Below are 17590 nucleotides of genomic sequence, written 5' to 3' on the forward strand. Positions count from 1 at the left end.
GGAGCTTTATGTTGCCATCACCTCTTTTTCCTTTTCTTCGTCTTAATAATTTGTATCAGCATAGGGTCTGGTTCACATTGTGTGATTTATTCATCTGCATCTGGGCGGCGTTTGAAAATACCAATAAGCGGCATGGCATTTTACAAGCGCAAGCGACTTCATTTGATTTCCTTTTCTGTCTCACTATGGTATTATGAGGAGGAGGAGAAGGAGGATAGTATCGGGTATTACCGCAGCAGCCTAGAAGCAAGGCTTGGCATTTAGCGTGAGGGAGATGTCACCGCTCATCAGTTTATATTTTCTATTGGAGGATTATCGTAAAAGGGCATTACCGAAAACGGTAAACATTTTTTTGGCTACAGGCGGGGCTTTGTTTCGCTCCCTGGTTTTCAACCCACGCAAATGATATTTTTTTGCGCAGATATCGGATTGAATCTGAAAGGTTGAGTGGAACACGCAAGGCCTCGCTGCATCTAAATCTCATTTACATAGCGAAGGCTAGAATAGCTGCACATGCAAGCTTCGAAGCCCGTCAATCAAAATTTCAAAAAAAGATTATTAGTCAACTGTATAGTTCCTTCAACGTGCCGGTGATTGATTGCCTCGTGAACAAGTCCTATCACATTATCACATTTCCTCTATAATGACAGTTGTACAATGATTAATATGATTGATCTAATCTAGAAACTTAGTGCAGATCATTGTTGAGTCATGTGCGATGGAATTCGCGGCTACAAAATGCGTGCCGCGGCGTCCGCGACATCGGTAATAAAAAAAACCTTCTTGATTTATTATCATCACGATGGAGATGCCGAGGTGGGAGCGGATCTTACTAACCGGTAGACAAGGCTTTTTTTTTTCAATTCCGGCTACTAGTAATCGAACCCTAAGGAATTCTCTTCTACCTGTAGGTACCTTACTGTTGCTAACTATTATCATTACCCATAAGTATCACAGTGAGTCTTATACTTGATCCTTCTAGTTATTTCTCCATACCGCTAGCCAACGCTATGAAGAGAAAAAAAATAATAATACAAAAACAACTCGGTGCGAATAATAAACCCCGCCTTAGTGCCGGATCCCCCCGAGCCTCGCCAGGTCTCAAGCCCAAGGAAAAAAAAGCTACCCTAAGCTTTAGGTAGGTAGGTAGGTACCTAGCTAGCCTGGCGTCCGAGGATCTTATCGACCCTTGACAGGACAAAGAAACTTCGCGCAGGATATGATGAGAAAAAGACCATTGCATCAATCAACTTGGACAAGTTTAGCGAACTTACATACCTACCGTAGGTACCTAGTTTGTCGTGTTCGTAAGGCATACCTTAGGTATGTATGTATCCCTCAGAGACATGGGGGACAGTAAGAAAGGGGAAATTACGTTAAAGCCATCAAAGTCCGACGTATGCCGGAATGAGGGTAGGTACCTATTGGGATCATTGGAACCAAAGAAAAAATCTTGGTCCGCCCCCGGTTGGGTTAAAAGGGACGGAGAGCTGGGTTAAGCCGGTTAGGTTAGGTACGCACGTAAAGTTAGGTGGTCTTTTTTGGAGTTTACAAGGAAATTCTCGCTTACCCTGGTCTTATTCTGACAAGGGTAGTTAAAGCCTCTTTTGACTCTTTTTTTTGCTAGTGTATTAGGTAGTAATTACCTACCCGTCACGAGGCCTTAGGTATGTAAAACGGAGACAAGGCTCTTTTCTCCCCTCCAGGCTGGCTGGTTGATTATCAACGGCTTGGCGTTATCTCTTGGTTTCGTTCTCAATGTGTGGGGGATCCGTGTTACAAGGCGTTGATTAGCTAATGTAAGTAAGTACTATATAGTAAGTAATCAGCCCTTTAGGTACCTACCTAACTTAAATGTACTATGTAAGTATAAATTAAAAGTATAAATTAAACGTGACCTTGATATCGGGTCGTCGGGTGATTATCTATCAATCTTGGATCCACCGGCCCAGATACCGCGATTTAGACCAGAACTGGTTTAGTTTTCATCTTTAAAGTGAAAGTCTCAAAAGCCTCAAAGCACACCAAAAAAAAAAGAAACTCTTTATCCTAGTTCCCAACTATCTGGGTTTCCCGCAGGAATGGAGGACTAAAAGGCAGCGGCCGTTAATCGTCCAATCAGCTTCTGCCGCGATTTTCAGGCGGAACTGACTTTTGGGGGCTGAGCTGTTCTGTGACACACTCCCCACAACCTCGTTTACTTATTGTGTACGAAAGTATGGAATATGCTGGCTGAAAACCTCCATGTGGAATTTTCCTTTTGTCTTATTCTTTTACTAAACAATATATATAAGGTATATAATTTAATACTTGTACGAAGCTTAGACGATAGCCAGGTTTAATTTTGTGCCAGTCAATCGAAGTCATGGTTCAACTGCGGATCGCTTGATATTGCATCGTACAAAACGCGGAGCACGGAGCACGGAGCACTCAATTCGTCCTCAATTCTTCCTCAATTCTCCCCTTTCCGGACGCTACGTGGTATCTTTTCCTTCTATTATCTGCAGGGTCTAGATCGCCTGAAAGCCGACCAAAAGACGGGTATTTACTTACTAGTAATGTTATAGGCAATTCGAGAAGTACCATTCACGGCCAAGGAGAGAGAACCTTACCTTACCTAACCTCATAAGAAAAAGGAAAGGTAGGTACCTACTTCATACATAGTACGTGATATCTATGATGGGACCCAGACCCATTTCTATGTACTAGATAAGCTGAGCCGTTAACAATCTCGAATCTGATGTCTTAAACGGATATGCTTTCCTCGCATCCGGCTGGGGACGAATTGCCAGCCGGGTGCCAGGCCAGGAGGTACCTAAGGTAACCAGCCCTACACCGTCAAGAGCCGCCCCTCTGGGATAACGTCGTGGGGGAGAGGAGCTGTTCAGCGAACAGACGCTCATCCGCGGCTAGGGTTTATCGTTCCCCGATGCCGATTGTCCTATCAATTATGGGAATTCGAAATGAAGATGTCTGATGTCTGATGTTCTGATGCTTTGCAGTAGCTCAACCCCCTGTCTCTTCCCTGAACAGGAAAGGCAGCGGAGAAGTGCGAACTTCATATATATTAGATGACGATGCTGAGATAATACAGAGTTTGATTGCCTTCGAAGAAGACGAACGTTCTTCTTTAAGCACGGCCACACCTTAACACCCACCCCCTGCTCTCCCGCATACTAGGTAACCCAAATCTGCGGTCAGCTTCAACGCCTGTCACCGCTCCCTCGATAAATGGGGCAGCGGTTTGAGAAGATGGCCAGTCAGAGCGGTTGATTGTCGTTACTGTCGCCGCGGGTTGGGTTCCATCGAAGGTTTCTACTGGCTCCCCTTTGAAGATGATGATGACCGTGCATGTTCTATGCTGCCCGTAGAAGAAAGTCACTGCTTCTTTCCGCTAAGAACTTACTCTACTAGTATGTACAATATATTGACCCGCTAGGCAGGTAAGATCGCGAAGATGGTTGCTCTTATTGTTTGCTTTTTTTGCTTTTCAAACCCCGACTTTGCAGAACTCAAATCACGATATCTACCATTGCCCGCAGCCGTTCGCCGTCTTAACCAACACGCGAACATATGATTTTCATTTGGATTTCTCGACGTCGCACCAGTTGTTGGTATTACCTACACATTGTATATAATCGATATGATTAAGAGTTATTGCCATAATGATCAATGGAGCCACTATCGGCAGACAGTAGTAATCGCCGATATGACATTATGCTATAATTCTGACTATATGACAGAGCAAGCTCGTGAATTATCCAATTGAGACACCATCGCGCATCTCGCGATCTTATGTCGAAAAGTAACAACTTGAATCTGAATACGATATCTGAATACGATACCAGTTACGTATGCTACCTAGTCTCAATTACCTTAGGTACCTCAGTAGGTAGGTAGGTCACTTACAAGGAATCTAGATGCGCATCTCATGATCTACCTTACTACATAAGTCGGTATGCAAGTGGAAGGGGGACAACTAGGTTACTATGTAGGTACTTAACCTACCTATGTAATTAAACAACGGTTCCCCGAGACGAGACAGGGCAAGACAATTAAGACCCTTGAGCGAGATCTTCCCGTGACCCATAGATCCCTCCCCTTGCTATATTGACTGGATGGAACATTGTCTAGAGCCTTCGGTGAAGATATTGCCAAATCGCGCGCTATTGAGAACTTTGCGAATTAGGGTTGGTTAGGTTTCGGGTCGGACCAGGCACCGCAGATACGTGAGTGAAGAGGGATGCCTACGTGATACCTTCCTTGCCTTGCCTTGCTTTGCCTCGCCTCGCCTGGTGAGCAATACGCACATATGTACGCCCTATGCGTAGTATAACCAGGCTATAGAACTAGGCTATAGCATAGTAGGCTTAGAACGACAACTTACACGCATTGCACGGGTTAGGTTAGAGATGGACGGACGACTCATGGACGTTCTACTACGATGAATTAGCCCCTAGGTAGCCTAACATACATAGTAGTTAATAACATGCATACATACCTACCTACCAAACGTAGGTATCTACCCACTCGTCGACCGCCAGAACGCAAAGGGGGCCCATTGCGGAGCAGCCACACAAACGACCTGGCCTTGGCCGCTAGCCTACTTGTAGAGGAGCGGTGAGGATTTGCGAATTGGCGGGACACGACGGTGGTAAGGAGGGGACGGTCGGCGGGGTTGAAAGCAACGCTGATTCATCGAAACATTTTTTTTTCCTTCCTCCGGTTCAAAACGGCCGTGTGAATCATTCGGGGGCTGCATGTCACTCGGACTAACTTAGGTAGTTGCCTAGTTTACCTGTTGTCAAGGCTTAGGCCAAAGCCGAAGAGATTTATGGAGAGAGCTAGTGTATGTAGGTATGTATGTATGTACAATACATAGTGCAGAGCTATATACTGCATCTTTCACTGGCCGTGTTGAAGAGGAACTAAAAGCTGCTAGGCTAGCTGACTGCATGTGCTCGACATTACATAGTAGACAGTTTTGACAGTTTTGACATCTCATAGGATGACTAAACTATGTGGTTTGTCCATAGAACTTGCGACTTTGGACAGTTCCAGATATCATAGGTGGTTAATTGGGTATAAGTTAGGTTTGTTGAGTAGTTTGGTACTGCCAACTCACCATCAGGATACTTACACGCATACCAGGTATACCTACACCACTTTACACCACGCGAATGTATGGGATGTATGGAGATAGGATACGGATTGGATGGGCGTACCATAAAGTAGGGCGGATGGATCTATAGACACGTTACAGGCCGTGACACAAATCCGGGCTTTGCTCTCAAATGTACGCTTGCTGCATGCAAGGAGATCGTCATGCCCTGTGGTATGGGGGCCTGGGGGGGACCTGGGCAGGGTGCATACGGAGAGAAGTCATATGCAGAAAGCCTTAAAAAGTTGTCGAGCTGTTGTTGGTATCGCACATGGGAGGGAATTAAACCAAAACCTGGTTACTCTGTTCGCGGACTATTCCCTCGATTACGATGGTGTTTCCTCTTACAAGGTGAGTGAACATGTATATTAGCCTTTAGGTACCTCTATATTAGGTATCTCGGATATATGTTAGATACCTTATGAGGTATGTATGCCGCATGTCGTGTACTATATGTATGATTGTGACATGAATCGGATTGAACATGACTTATGTGTGCTTTGTGCGTGTATTGCAGAGATACCGATTGCCGAGTGTTGTTTATTGAATGATAATCATCGATCTGTGATAGCGATCGTAGACAATATCCACTTAAGAAAATGAGAGATAACGGGCTTGTTCGCTGACGTGATAACCATAGCCCCGGCTGCCCCGCGGCAACTAATCATTATCTCTTCACGGACTTACTTATCTTGTACAAATGTTGTGTCGGCGAAAGTGGTGTGCAAGTAAGTTATGCAAAAAGGGTCCAAGGACCTGGAGATACGGGAGATATGCGCGTATGTATTCCGTACGTACCTCATAGCATAAGGCTGTGGGTTCCGATTTAATATGACTAAGGCACCTCTATTAAAGCGTTTTGTTTCATTGTTTCATTGTTCGCTGTTTCATTGCCACGCTTACCTATTGGATGTGATTAGTGAGCCGTTAGGGATTCGCCTACTAGCCGGAGCGGCAGATGGAAAAAGACGGATATCGAGGTACAGATCGCGGAGCATACGGAATCCTAATGAAGCAAAATATTCGCACATTCGCACGTAGAATGTACAGTACATTGTCCGGTCTCATGGATGATGGGTCTACAGAGCGATTAAAATTTTTGTAGCTTTAGGTACTAAGTACCCCCTAAAGTAGACTTCGTGAAAGTGGGTTTACGTTAATTCGTAGGGCAGATTAATAAACCGCCTAAATGTCACTACCGGAGTAGGAGCGTTCCGAAAAACTAGTATTACCATAAATTTTCAGGTAGGGCTGTTAGTGAGGTTAGGTACCTTAGGTACCTATTCTTGTCCAGTAGAAGCTAGCTTAGGCAGCGAAAAAAAGAAGAAGAAAAAAACTTGATCCCCAAGAAAAGTCAACGATATCAGGATTTCGGAACCGACAAACCCGAAGCCCGATCTCGGATACCGACACCGAGCCACCTCCGAATTACACGCCAGAAAATAGCATTATGTAATCTTCGGCCGGCTCAGCAACAACTCGAAAGACCTAAGCTATCAGAAAAATTACATCACACAGCTCTTTTGCATCCGAGACCACCTTCGACCCCGGGAACGCACGGTTGTGGGGGTACCTTGCTGGAAATAACTCCAAGCCGACAAGGCTAACCTTGCTGGCGCCTTACGACAATCTTTTTTTTTTTTCTTGCTATCGAAACCTTGCAATAATCCTTCGCTTCTCTCGTCCCAGAGCAAGCGAAAAAAGCGTCGCCTCGGCCTCGGACTCTCGCGTTATCCGGGAACAACAGAATACAATACTGCGCTTTACATAGGAGGTACCCAGGTAATACCATACATACCTGGCGTATAGAGACGTAGTACTACTACGTACGCACGTACGACTTTGCGGCGCGGTTAATATTTATCCACAAAAAGAAAAATCCTATTCCCCCATCCCCCCAGCCTAGGTCAGGCACACGGGAACCATTCACACGCGCGATGCCGATCCTACCGCGCAGCGCCCCCCGGCGCGGTCTCAGCCCCTTCCCTCTGCCTTTCGTGTGCCAGTCGTGCCGGCGATCCCAGCGCCAATTCTCCGTGACGTCACGTCGCGCAAGTGCTACTGCTACTGCTCCTCCTCCTCCCCCTTCGTCCGGCTATGCGCTGCTCACCTCCCGGCGCCTGATCAGCCTCGCCGGCCCGGACGCGCCTAAGTTCCTGCAGGGCCTGATCACGCAGCCCGTCATCGACGAGCCCACCATCGGCGCCGTCAGGCACCGGCTTCACGCCTCCTCGACTGCCTCCCGCACTAGCCTGGCCGCCGGGGCACCCGGCTTCTATAGCGCCTTCTTGAACGCGACGGGCCGCGTGCTGCACGACGTGTTCGTCTACCGGGATACGCTGGGCATCAGCGCGGGCGCGGGCGCCGCGGATGGGGGGAACGCTTTCGTCGTCGAGGTGGATGCTGGGCAGGTAGATACGCTGGCGCACCATATCAAGCGGTACAAGCTGCGGAGCAAGCTCGAGTTCCGGGTGCTGGACGAGGGGGAAGTCGCCGCGTGGCAAGTGTGGGATGGATCCTCTTCTTCGCCTTCTCTGCCCGAACAATCGCCACTATCCCGGCTAAAGGACAGCATCGTGTTACCGGACACGCGCGCCCCGGGGATGGGATATCGGGTCCTCCGGCGCGGGGGAGGAGGAGCAGATGACGGACTAGACCTAGACCTGGCGCGAAGCGACGACGACGCCTACCGCGTACGGCGCTATCTACTAGGCGTGCCGGAGGGCCAGGCGGAGATCCCGCGCGAGCACGCGCTGCCGCTCGAGTCGAACATGGACCTCATGGGGGGCATCGACTTCCGCAAGGGGTGCTACGTGGGGCAGGAGCTGACGATCCGGACGCGGCACCGCGGCGTCATACGCAAGCGCATACTACCCTGTCTGCTGTACCCGGCCTCTGGTCCCGGCTCCTCCTCCAATCCGGAGAAGCTCGAATACGCACCTTATATCGCTGCCGGGGAAGAGGGCGAGGGCCAGGGAGAGGGCGAGAATGAGAAGAAGCAACAACAACACCTGTCGGCGGCAGATGTTCCGTCGAATCTGAGTATAGGCCGAGAGCGCGTCAAGGGCCGCAGCGCGGGCACGTGGCTCCGCGGCGTGGGGAATGTCGGCCTCGCGCTGTGCAGGCTGCAGATCATGACGGACGTCGAGCTGCCGGGGGAGACGGCGGCCAGAGCACCGTACGACCCGGCCCGCGACGAGTTTGTCGTGAAGTGGGGCGAGGACGAGGAGGGTAATGGAGGACAGGCTGTTAAGCTCACGGCGTTTGTGCCGGACTGGATGCGGGAGAGGTTACCTATGTGGTAGGTGCCTTAGGTAACGTACCTAGGTGGTCATGTTCACGGAGGGCATGTTTACATATATTGCTAGGAGACACTGCTTATAGCAGTGGACCTGTATATTATATCGTATTATATCGTATGTGTATTATAAATCTACTTTGAAGATATACCTCCGAGGCACGGCCTCCACTCTAATCATATGTAAACAGCCACGCAGAGTTGTAAGTCACATTCAAACCTTGGGGGGTATCCTACGATGTTTGCAGTATACCTATTATTTATTACGGGCAACCTAAGCAACATTGCTGTTATTCTAGCATACGTGGTTCATATATGTGGACTCTATTATGTAGGTGCATACCTTAGGTATATACCTAAGGTAAGGTATATATATATAAAGCTGGGGGTATCATAATTTGTATCAAAGAGGAAAGCGAGAGCGATGGCAGCGATTCGGACAGAAAAGACGGGTTCTCCGTCACTAAGCTAAGTACCAACCCCGTCTACGGCGGCAGAAGCAGAAGCAGAAGCTGCGGCAGCTTCTTCCGCTTTTTTCCTCGCCTCCTTCTCGGCCTGCGCGGCGCGCAGCCTCGCCATCGTCGACGAGAAGTCTCCTTTGGCGCGGGGCTTGGTACTAGCAACAGCGGTGCCGTTGGTAGACGTGGAGGCGACTGTGGAGGTGGAGAAGGAAAAAGTCTTCGCCGACCCCGGGGAGGAAGTGTCCTTCTTTTCGTCAGCCTGTGGTTCTTGCGAGATATCGGGTGTAGTAGCCTCATATGTCTTGCTGGGCTTCTCGTCACCGTTCTTCCGCCCCGCCTTCTTTTCCTTCTTGGCGGCTTTTCGCTGCCGCGCCTCTTGTAACCGCCGCTCGAGGTCTGCGATCCGGTCGTCGTAGCCGTCGGCATTTTTCGCTGGCGGTTCCGGGTCGATATCCATTTTGGACCCGGTCGTACTCGTCGCGTCTAGCGTTGCTCTTCGACCGCTTTGTTCCTCTATATTTAACGGGCGTGCCTTTTCCTGGACCCTTTTATTTTCTTGTGCCTTGAGTTCTCTTTCCCGTTCTTTCTCTCTCTCTTCGGCTTCCCTCATCAATCTCTGCCTCTCTTCTAAGCGCCGCTTCCCAGCTTCGACTAGCCGTCTCCTCTCGGCTTCGCTCATCGTGGGGCCGTCGCCCTCGCCGCGGGGACGCTTAACGGCGCCGCGTTCTCGCGCTTCGAGATCCTCTACCATGGCGCGTCGCTTGGCGTCCATGGCGCGGCGCTGTTCCTCGCGTGCCAGGGCGGCGGACCGTTGGGAGTCGTACACCTCGCGTGCTGGGGCGTCGGACAGCACGTCCCGCGCTCGCTCGAATAGTTCCCATTTCGCCGGGTCGAAGTTGGCTCCCGCCTTGTCGGGATGGTATTTCAAACTACGCTTACGCCTAGAAAAATGGTGTGTTAGTAGCGCAGCTCGTGTGTTTGCAATTAAAAGATGGGAGAGGATTATGACGTACCAAGCGCGGTGAATGTCTTCTTTGGGCGTGTCTGATGTCACGCCCAAGAGCTCGTAAAGATCCTGCGTGGTCGCATACTCCTTGGCGTATATTAGGAGGTCGGATTTATCCATGGTGGTTATTCTGTTGCTGTTGCTCCCTAACTTGGCGTGTGGATGAAGAAATAAAAGTTGACTGTTTTCAAGATTGAAAATCAATAGCAACCATAAAGAATAAGTAGCTCCACTAAATAAACTATATCTTAGCCTGGCTAGGTGCCTAAGGTTAGGGGGTACTTAGGTACGGCGGGTACCTATGCAGCAACAGGTATTTGTGCATCATCGCTTTACATAATCACCGAATGGGATCACTGTCTCTTGTAAAACGTCGAGTTATCCAGATTCTGACTTGCATAAACAATTCTTGAGCATAGCATTATTAAACATACTAAGCACAGCAGATATTAAGCTATTGCATACCTAAATTATTATTTTATGAAGTGCCATTAGGTACCTAGGTACCTAGCCATTTCCATTAGCATCAGCTCGAGTGCGCGCGGAGTAGCTAAGCTAACCTAGCAGCCTTTCAATAAGAGATATTCAAAATTATTGTCATAGTATTATAACCTAGCCTCAAGCTAGAGCAGCGAAATATTAATATAAAGCTATCAACCCATCTCAAGAAGAGATGAAGTTCTTTACCTGAACTCACTACACACCGCTGTCGGTCCAGATAGCGGCTTGAAGAAATACTTGGAAATGATCATGAAAACATGGAATGCGCTGAGAGCCGTTGACCCATGGCCTACAGTTGGAAGGCAAGCGATCGACTACCCTTCCTCCTTACCTGTTCGAATAGTTAGTTCCATTGCTGGCTGGATATGATCGTCAGCTTAGTGGATTTAGGGCGAAGACGATGATGTTTAAGTCTACATAGCCAGAGTACGATAGATGTCTAGATTAAGGTTCTTAAAGGACGGAAGAGTGTAGGTCAGGTAAGTACATAATTAACCATCCAATCAACAAGTGACTATGCCGACGACCGAATTATTGCCCGAAGGCTATGTGTGGAACTGTGATTAAAATCGACGGCATTCAGGGATCTTCATCTGTGCTGTACCATGCCTGCGTATTTACCCCACAACTAGGTATCCAAACTTGGAGGATCGTGGTCCATACGTCGACGTAAATGAGTCCTACTGGACAATCTTCATAGACTTAGGTACTCTAAGAGCTAGACTACCGGCTACCTGAACATACACCATGCCAGCGATTTGAGTATATCTACTAACTTATAAATATGGGAACTTACCAAGCTAAAACGGAACTATTGCTGCCCACTGTCACCCTTGGGGATAATCTATGAAGGTGGCAGTGCGTCAGCCCTAGCTGCATTCCATGGCGATCAAGTACAAACGCATTGAAGACTTTCCATGATTGGTTTGCAGCGAGGGTTTTACTACGTAAGAGGTACATGTATGTATACTATAGTGGCATATTAAAGGGCATGCCTCTTCGATTCTTGAGCATGCTGATAATCTAGGTTGGGTACCTATTCTACCCATACAAATAGACCGGAACGTAACTACTATCATTGTGTTGGGTTGTTATGATGCTGATCGCCAAGAGACTTGTTACTCTCACGACAGGCCTCATTGTAGGACTTCTGTTCGAGCATGCTTCAGCTCAAAATGGTTGGCCAGCTCCCGAACCTATGAAAGGGACTATCCCCAACAACCCTATCGCGCAGACACTAGACCCCGCCTTAATTCGGCGCCAATCAGATAATAAATTATTTCTATACACCACGGGAAAGAACGGCAGCGTCTGGACGGCGGAATCTCTATACGGGCCTTGGACGCATGAAGGCACTGCGAAGTTCCGCGAGTACGGCGGTGCCCCTTCGATACATCGCGTAGGGGATACGTACTACGTCTACATTAACAACCACGAATTCGACTACTCTACGGTTGGCGTCACAGACCCTGCTATACACACCTGGGCGCACAACTCTAGCCTCCTCGTCGCTTCGTCCAAGACGCTTGAGACCGGCGACTGGGAGTGGCACGGCCGCCTGGAGATCGACTGGGCCAAGAGGTACAACATTCTTGACGCGGCTCTACTCACCGTCGACGAGGGAGGAAAGCGTCGAAATCTCCTCTCGTTTGGATCGTACCAGCAGGGTATCTTCCAACTTCCGCTAGCGGATCCGCCGATCAAGATCGCAGACGGTGCCAACGAGAACATCAGCCATCTCGCCAATAACAAGACCTCGGCTTTTCCGACCGGTCCGACGGAGGCTGCTTATATCTTCAAGTGGCAGGATTGGTACTACCTGTTCTTCTCGTCCGGTCGATGCTGCAAGCAGCCGGATGGCCATTGGGTCGATAGGGGTGATGTTTATAAAGTGATGGTGTGCCGCTTTAAGCGACCAGGTGGCGGATTTGTTGATGATAAGGGGGCCGACTGCGCCAACAACAACGGCGGCAAGGAGATACTAGGAACCCACGATAACATTTGGGCTCCCGGCGGTCAGGGGGTCCTTATCGATGATGAGGCCGGGGGGCCTATCATATATTATCATTATGGTAAGTGCCTACTCCCCAGCATTATACCTTTCCATGATATCAAGTGCCGTGAGCTAATCAGACGCCGCTTTCTAGTGCCATATGACGCTAAAAGCAAAACCCCCGCGAACGAGTTCCGATTTGGTTGGAATAAGCTCGACTTTGGCTCTGGATGGCCTGCAGTTGTTGAATAATTTTATCGCCTCAAATATGAGAGCTAGGTATAATGACATTATTATTTAGATCGGATTCATCGCTATTGGGAACTATATGGGTTAATAGAATCTAAAGAGGTGCATATATATATTTGAGCCGGGCGTAAAGCTAGGACAAGTTGAAGTTGAAATTCGGGCTCTTGTGCTACCCGGAGGGTGGCCTTATGTTTAATGATGAAAGCGTACGGTTACTGGTAGTAGTAATTGTTGTTGTTTATTCTGTATTGTTTGCATTTACTGGAGGTCGTGAGATTTGAAAAGCTTCAAATACGGTTGTGGGCCTGTACGTGGCCCTGTCATTTTACGAATAATTCGGGCAGCCGGTTACCTATAACTGACAAGTGGAGTAATCTACATGTAAGGCCTGGCAAGGTATCTATCACTTCAAAAAAAAAAAAAAGTATGTAAACCTACGAGAGCGGCGTCGGCATATATCAATAATATCCTTTACCCCGTAGTATAGGTAAGCCCCGGCCAAGGCCCAAGTAATACATGGTCTATTTGTTTATGGACCTAGACAGACTAATTGCATGCTTCTTGTAGGGGAACAATGGGGTCATGTCCGTGGGCAACACGCCACCTCCCTACGATGACAGGCCAGAGAGACCCAAGCCCAATGAAATGATGTTGGAGGCCAGTTTGAGTGAGCAGCACCTTTGTATGACCGGCTAGAATATCCGCAAGTACATAATTTCCTCTTCTGGTCTCGAGTTCACTCATGGAATAAGCTATAATCAAGTCAGTATATCCAGTAGGAAGCCATGCTGTGGAAGTAGTAAGAGCTTTTTGCCATGCGTCTAGGGCGGCTTCAATTTGGCCACTCATGTGTTGAACGATTGCTCGTCCCATCAAAATGGAAAGGTGGTCCATCTTCTCAAAGTAATTACTGGGTTGGTAGCGACCAAGTTGATTGTAAATATCATCCGATATTTCTAACGAGATCTGATCTACGGACTCCTCTCTAAGCAAAGCATGCATGCATTTCAGAAGATGTGCATGGGCAAGGATGAGCTTAGGTCGTATAGTAGGAGTCATGCATGATTCAAGGACGCGGATTGCTTCGTCACATCGATCAAGCTCGCAAAGGACTGCGCAGTACGATGTAAGTACCTCCCCTTTTTGTGGTAGATCCTGTAAGATACGGTAAGCTTCCTGAAAATGACCTTCGAACCGTAAGATTCTCGCATGCATCAGAGCTACTTTATACTCCTGCATCTTTTCTAGGGAGGAAGGGGACCCGCTCTGCAATATACTGAAGCTTTCTAGACAGTTACGAGCGGCCGTCAACTCGTTTAACTGAGTAGACCTTCGAGCTTTGGCTATTGCCAGATTTGCAGCAAATGCATTGGACCTCCGATCAACAACAGGGAAGGTAAGCTGGTCACTCTGGTTTTCTTCCTCCGAATATAATAGCGACAGAAAGAACCTCCTAACATTAACCTGAGCTAGAAGCAATGGCTTCTCTATGAGGTTGTCTCTACAGGTGGTTACGGCCTGGGCGGCCATGGCAACAGCCTGCATTTTCCAGGACCTATCACCAAAGTATGATATTGACAAGCATGCCTCCACCATTTGTACTGGGTCTATTTGTTCGAGAACCGCTGGCTTGCCATTTAGGTGGTTCAATATACGTGTCATATGAGGCAATAGCTCTTTGCACTGCTTCGAGTAGCTGCATCTAATTAGTATCACGGGGGGTAGGGTGAAATTAGACGAGGCGTACCTTTCAGGTCTAATAGATGCGTACTTCGGTAGCATATGAAAGACAATCTTAGCTGCTTTTGGGAGCCACATCCTACCTTCAGGACGCCCCGGTAAAAGTTCTCCGATTCGTGGATGGAGCTCTATGGCTGTTTGGCTTGATTTAACAAGCCCAACATATTCCAGGTTCCGTATAGATGTCTCAAGCTTCTCCTCGTTTTGGATCATGGATATAAGACGAGCAGGGGTTCCGGCCACCTCACCGTCGTTGTTCCAACTAAGCGAAGGCAGTCTTGCCCGGCTGAGCAAGTCAATTGGTATGGGTGTACCTAGCCAACTTAAGATGTAAGCAAGACCCTTGGCATCCGAGTCTACCCGATCGAAAATGCGGCGGAGCCAGGGAATCAGTGACGGGTTACAGGGAACTGTGTTGGCTCGATAAAACAATGCATTTCTCGTTTCTTCAGAGGCCTTCAAAAGGTAGTCAAGGGTTCTGCGGCTGCGAATATTACGATGCGCATCGATCGTGGCGTAAAATACGCCAACCAGAGCTACTGGGCCACCACATTCAAAAGATGAATGAATTAAGCTTGCCCTTGGAGTCTCTTCCGTACGCGGGTCAAGAGAGCGGTTTATAATGTAGGACCTTACATATCTTTCCTTATCACCCTGAAATTGTAGAAGTGCTTCACGGATGCCATGTTCTGCTTGAAAGAAATCTGGCGTGTCTGGAAGACTAGGAAAGCATGCAAATAATGAATCTAATAATAAAGAGCGAACATTAAAGGGTTGCGTCTGAATCGCGGTTGTAATATCAATAACCTCTCCATCATCGCATATGCATGTGAGTTGCATCGTGTAGGCTTTTTGATCGTCGTGATGGTACTATTAAGTAAACTAAAATTAAGTAAACTAAAAAAAATGGCTCAGGCTTAAACTGCGGGTAGCCGGGGTTTGTCGAGTCTTATATAATAAGTAGCGAAATAAGTGGAACTGGTAAATCTTAATATTTTTATTAAAATATTATAACATAGGTTACGTAAATAACGGGTATAGGTATAAAGCCACTTTTCGGGTAACATACATAAAACCCGAACATTGAAGGCCCTTTAGCCACAATACATACCAAAAAGACCGGCTCCTCAAGCCACGATAGGTAGCTCTCCGTAAGCGCGGTACGTATTTTCAAAAAAGCTGTAGAAGTGGACAAGATCTCCTAATTTCTAAACCTACAACATTAAGAATATATCCAATAAAAGATTTCTTCCTTAGCAATGCACTTAAATATATATAAAAAAAGCACTTAGAATGTTACGCATCGGCAACCTCTCTAATCCGGACGCGCTAGGTCGATACAATATCCCGAACAAGTTCGGGCAAAGTGTTAACAACTCAGAATCAGCTGAGATAAGTTTACACCACTGCATATTGAAGCTTACCATACATAATCAGGTTTATTTCAACGGGATTTACTATTTTTAATGGATCGAATCCGGTGCGTAAAAACGCCGATTAACGCACGGCACTTTGCCGCGCTGTCTATGGTGGCCACATTCACGGAGGATTGCTTCTAACACATGGCTGCTTCGAGGCACTGGACGACTTCGGATTATGGCCTAAGGAATAGACTTTAGGATTGCATATAGACAAGACAATAACTAGTTCGATCCCCAGAGGGGTTGTGATGATGTTAATACTTGAAGAGATCCAAGGATTGCCTCGAGGGAATGCTGACACTGGTATCGCGACGTCCAACTACGAGATATGAACAGCTCGGCTGTTCGGTAATGAAGTGCAATCTACTTAGGTAAATGTATAGTTAGTGAAAGTGTACTTCGTCCTATAAATCTTTTTTCCCTCCAAAATAGTAGCAGCTTCGATGAATATGTTCAGAAAACCCTTTTTAATACAAATACCTAATAAACTTGAGTTCTGACTACATCTACCCTTCAACAATGGTCATTTTCGATAAGATGGACGCCCATCGTTCTAACTTTACCAGCTCCCGATACAGCGTCGGGAACTTCCAGAGCGGCACAGTCCAGAAGAAAAACGCAAACACCCATGCGTACCCGATGAACCATCCGAGCCAACTTCTTTCTAGCCAAGCCAGCTCCCGCGTCCGACCTGCCTTCTTCGCTAGGCGTCGAACCATCGAGAGTACAAGAGTTTCGACCAAACAACCGGCGAAGTTCAGTAGGAACCACTGTAAATCTAGCCATCCAGATGTCCCGAGGCGCCAGCTTACCGCCGCGTGGGAGAGTCCAGAAATCAAGAAGATGACAAAGGCCACAATGGCCCCGGTTACGGTAGGAGGGAGCCCAGGTATCATTAATGACAACATTCGAGCAAAAGCCCGGCCGTAGTTCGAGTAGGGCCGCACTGCTAGCTTGTGCCAGAACTGCGACCAGAACTTACGCAGCCCACACATGCCACTAGGGTAACCGAAGATAGGAGGCCAATCGCTCGGCTGGTCTACGCCGGTGAGAACGAAAAGCACCGCCAAGATAGCGTTAGTACCGTCCAGGAACACAAGGCTCTCCCAGATCCAAGAAAGCGCCGTAAATGAGCGCACTACGACCTCCCGAGCCGTCACATCGGAGAGTCGCGTCAGAAGCGCAGGGAAAGCGACATCGTAGGCCACAAGCTCAACGACGGTCTCGGAGAAGAGCTTTGGCAGGACATGCCAGTTTAGGAAATAGTATAAGGGGATCTTCGCAAAGCGGTGGATGAGGAAGACGGCTACAGGCTCTTCTTTCTCATCCCCTCCGGAGTTGGGTTTCTTTGCTCTGGGAAGCATTCGCGGGTTGCCCCATACACGGAAGGTCGCGTAAAGCGCAGAAAGCCATGAGGAGTCCTTCGGGTCCCGTGGTGATGCTGGGAAGTCTTCGAGGACAATAAGAGAGGTAGCGTGGACAACGTTTAACAGTAGAGACTGAGCCCAGAGACTAGTGAAGTTAAGGACGGGGAAATACTTGGAATAGATAAATGAGAGTGCAGAGAACAAGAGGAAAAAAAGAAAGATTAACAAGCGGTATATGCGATGAGATGTGTGTAGAGACCAGTGGAAACACAAAAAGGAGAGAATTTGACAACCTGGAGCGATGGCGCAGTAAACCAATAACTTTTTATAAGCCATGGTGTTTGCTGCTATAGGATGATGGACTTGAGTCAGGTATAAGTTACCTCATAAGGT

At 47.9% G+C, this 17590-nt stretch overlaps 5 protein-coding genes across 5 annotated transcripts; 2 read left to right on the forward strand and 3 right to left on the reverse strand.

Annotated features, from left to right (window-relative positions):
• Nucleotides 1-7098: 7098 nt before the first annotated feature.
• On the forward strand, nucleotides 7099-8466 carry F4812DRAFT_450603 (Aminomethyltransferase folate-binding domain-containing protein; the record flags this gene model as incomplete). The annotated part of the gene is made up of 1 exon (XM_047936105.1): nucleotides 7099-8466. One exon carries the CDS (start codon nucleotides 7099-7101, stop codon nucleotides 8464-8466), a length of 1368 nt encoding a protein of 455 aa, XP_047791762.1.
• A 239-nt stretch (nucleotides 8467-8705) lies between these two features.
• On the reverse strand, nucleotides 8706-10116 carry F4812DRAFT_329665 (uncharacterized protein). Its single transcript, XM_047931555.1, has 2 exons — nucleotides 9934-10116; nucleotides 8706-9861 (listed from the first exon to the last, which is right to left on the reverse strand). Exons 1-2 carry the CDS (start codon nucleotides 10044-10046, stop codon nucleotides 8928-8930), a joined length of 1047 nt encoding a protein of 348 aa, XP_047791763.1. The 5' UTR covers nucleotides 10047-10116; the 3' UTR covers nucleotides 8706-8927.
• An 800-nt stretch (nucleotides 10117-10916) lies between these two features.
• F4812DRAFT_423120 (glycoside hydrolase family 43 protein) lies at nucleotides 10917-12825 on the forward strand. Its single transcript, XM_047933734.1, has 3 exons — nucleotides 10917-11387; nucleotides 11455-12499; nucleotides 12575-12825. The coding sequence occupies exons 2-3, from the start codon at nucleotides 11521-11523 to the stop codon at nucleotides 12670-12672; spliced, it is 1077 nt and encodes a 358-aa protein (XP_047791764.1). The 5' UTR covers nucleotides 10917-11387; nucleotides 11455-11520; the 3' UTR covers nucleotides 12673-12825.
• Nucleotides 12826-13103: 278 nt separating this feature from the next.
• On the reverse strand, nucleotides 13104-15281 carry F4812DRAFT_423121 (uncharacterized protein). The gene is made up of 2 exons (XM_047933735.1): nucleotides 14417-15281; nucleotides 13104-14365 (listed from the first exon to the last, which is right to left on the reverse strand). The coding sequence occupies exons 1-2, from the start codon at nucleotides 15247-15249 to the stop codon at nucleotides 13216-13218; spliced, it is 1983 nt and encodes a 660-aa protein (XP_047791765.1). The 5' UTR covers nucleotides 15250-15281; the 3' UTR covers nucleotides 13104-13215.
• Nucleotides 15282-15684: 403 nt separating this feature from the next.
• On the reverse strand, nucleotides 15685-17212 carry F4812DRAFT_423122 (membrane bound O-acyl transferase family-domain-containing protein). The gene has a single exon (XM_047933736.1). The coding sequence runs from the start codon at nucleotides 17192-17194 to the stop codon at nucleotides 16337-16339; it is 858 nt and encodes a 285-aa protein (XP_047791766.1). The 5' UTR covers nucleotides 17195-17212; the 3' UTR covers nucleotides 15685-16336.
• Between the last annotated feature and the right edge of the window lie 378 nt (nucleotides 17213-17590).

The sequence above is a fragment of the Daldinia caldariorum genome (assembly GCF_022478825.1).
Source record: "Daldinia caldariorum strain CBS 122874 unplaced genomic scaffold F4812scaffold_5, whole genome shotgun sequence".
Classification (NCBI taxonomy): Eukaryota; Fungi; Ascomycota; class Sordariomycetes; order Xylariales; family Hypoxylaceae; genus Daldinia; species Daldinia caldariorum.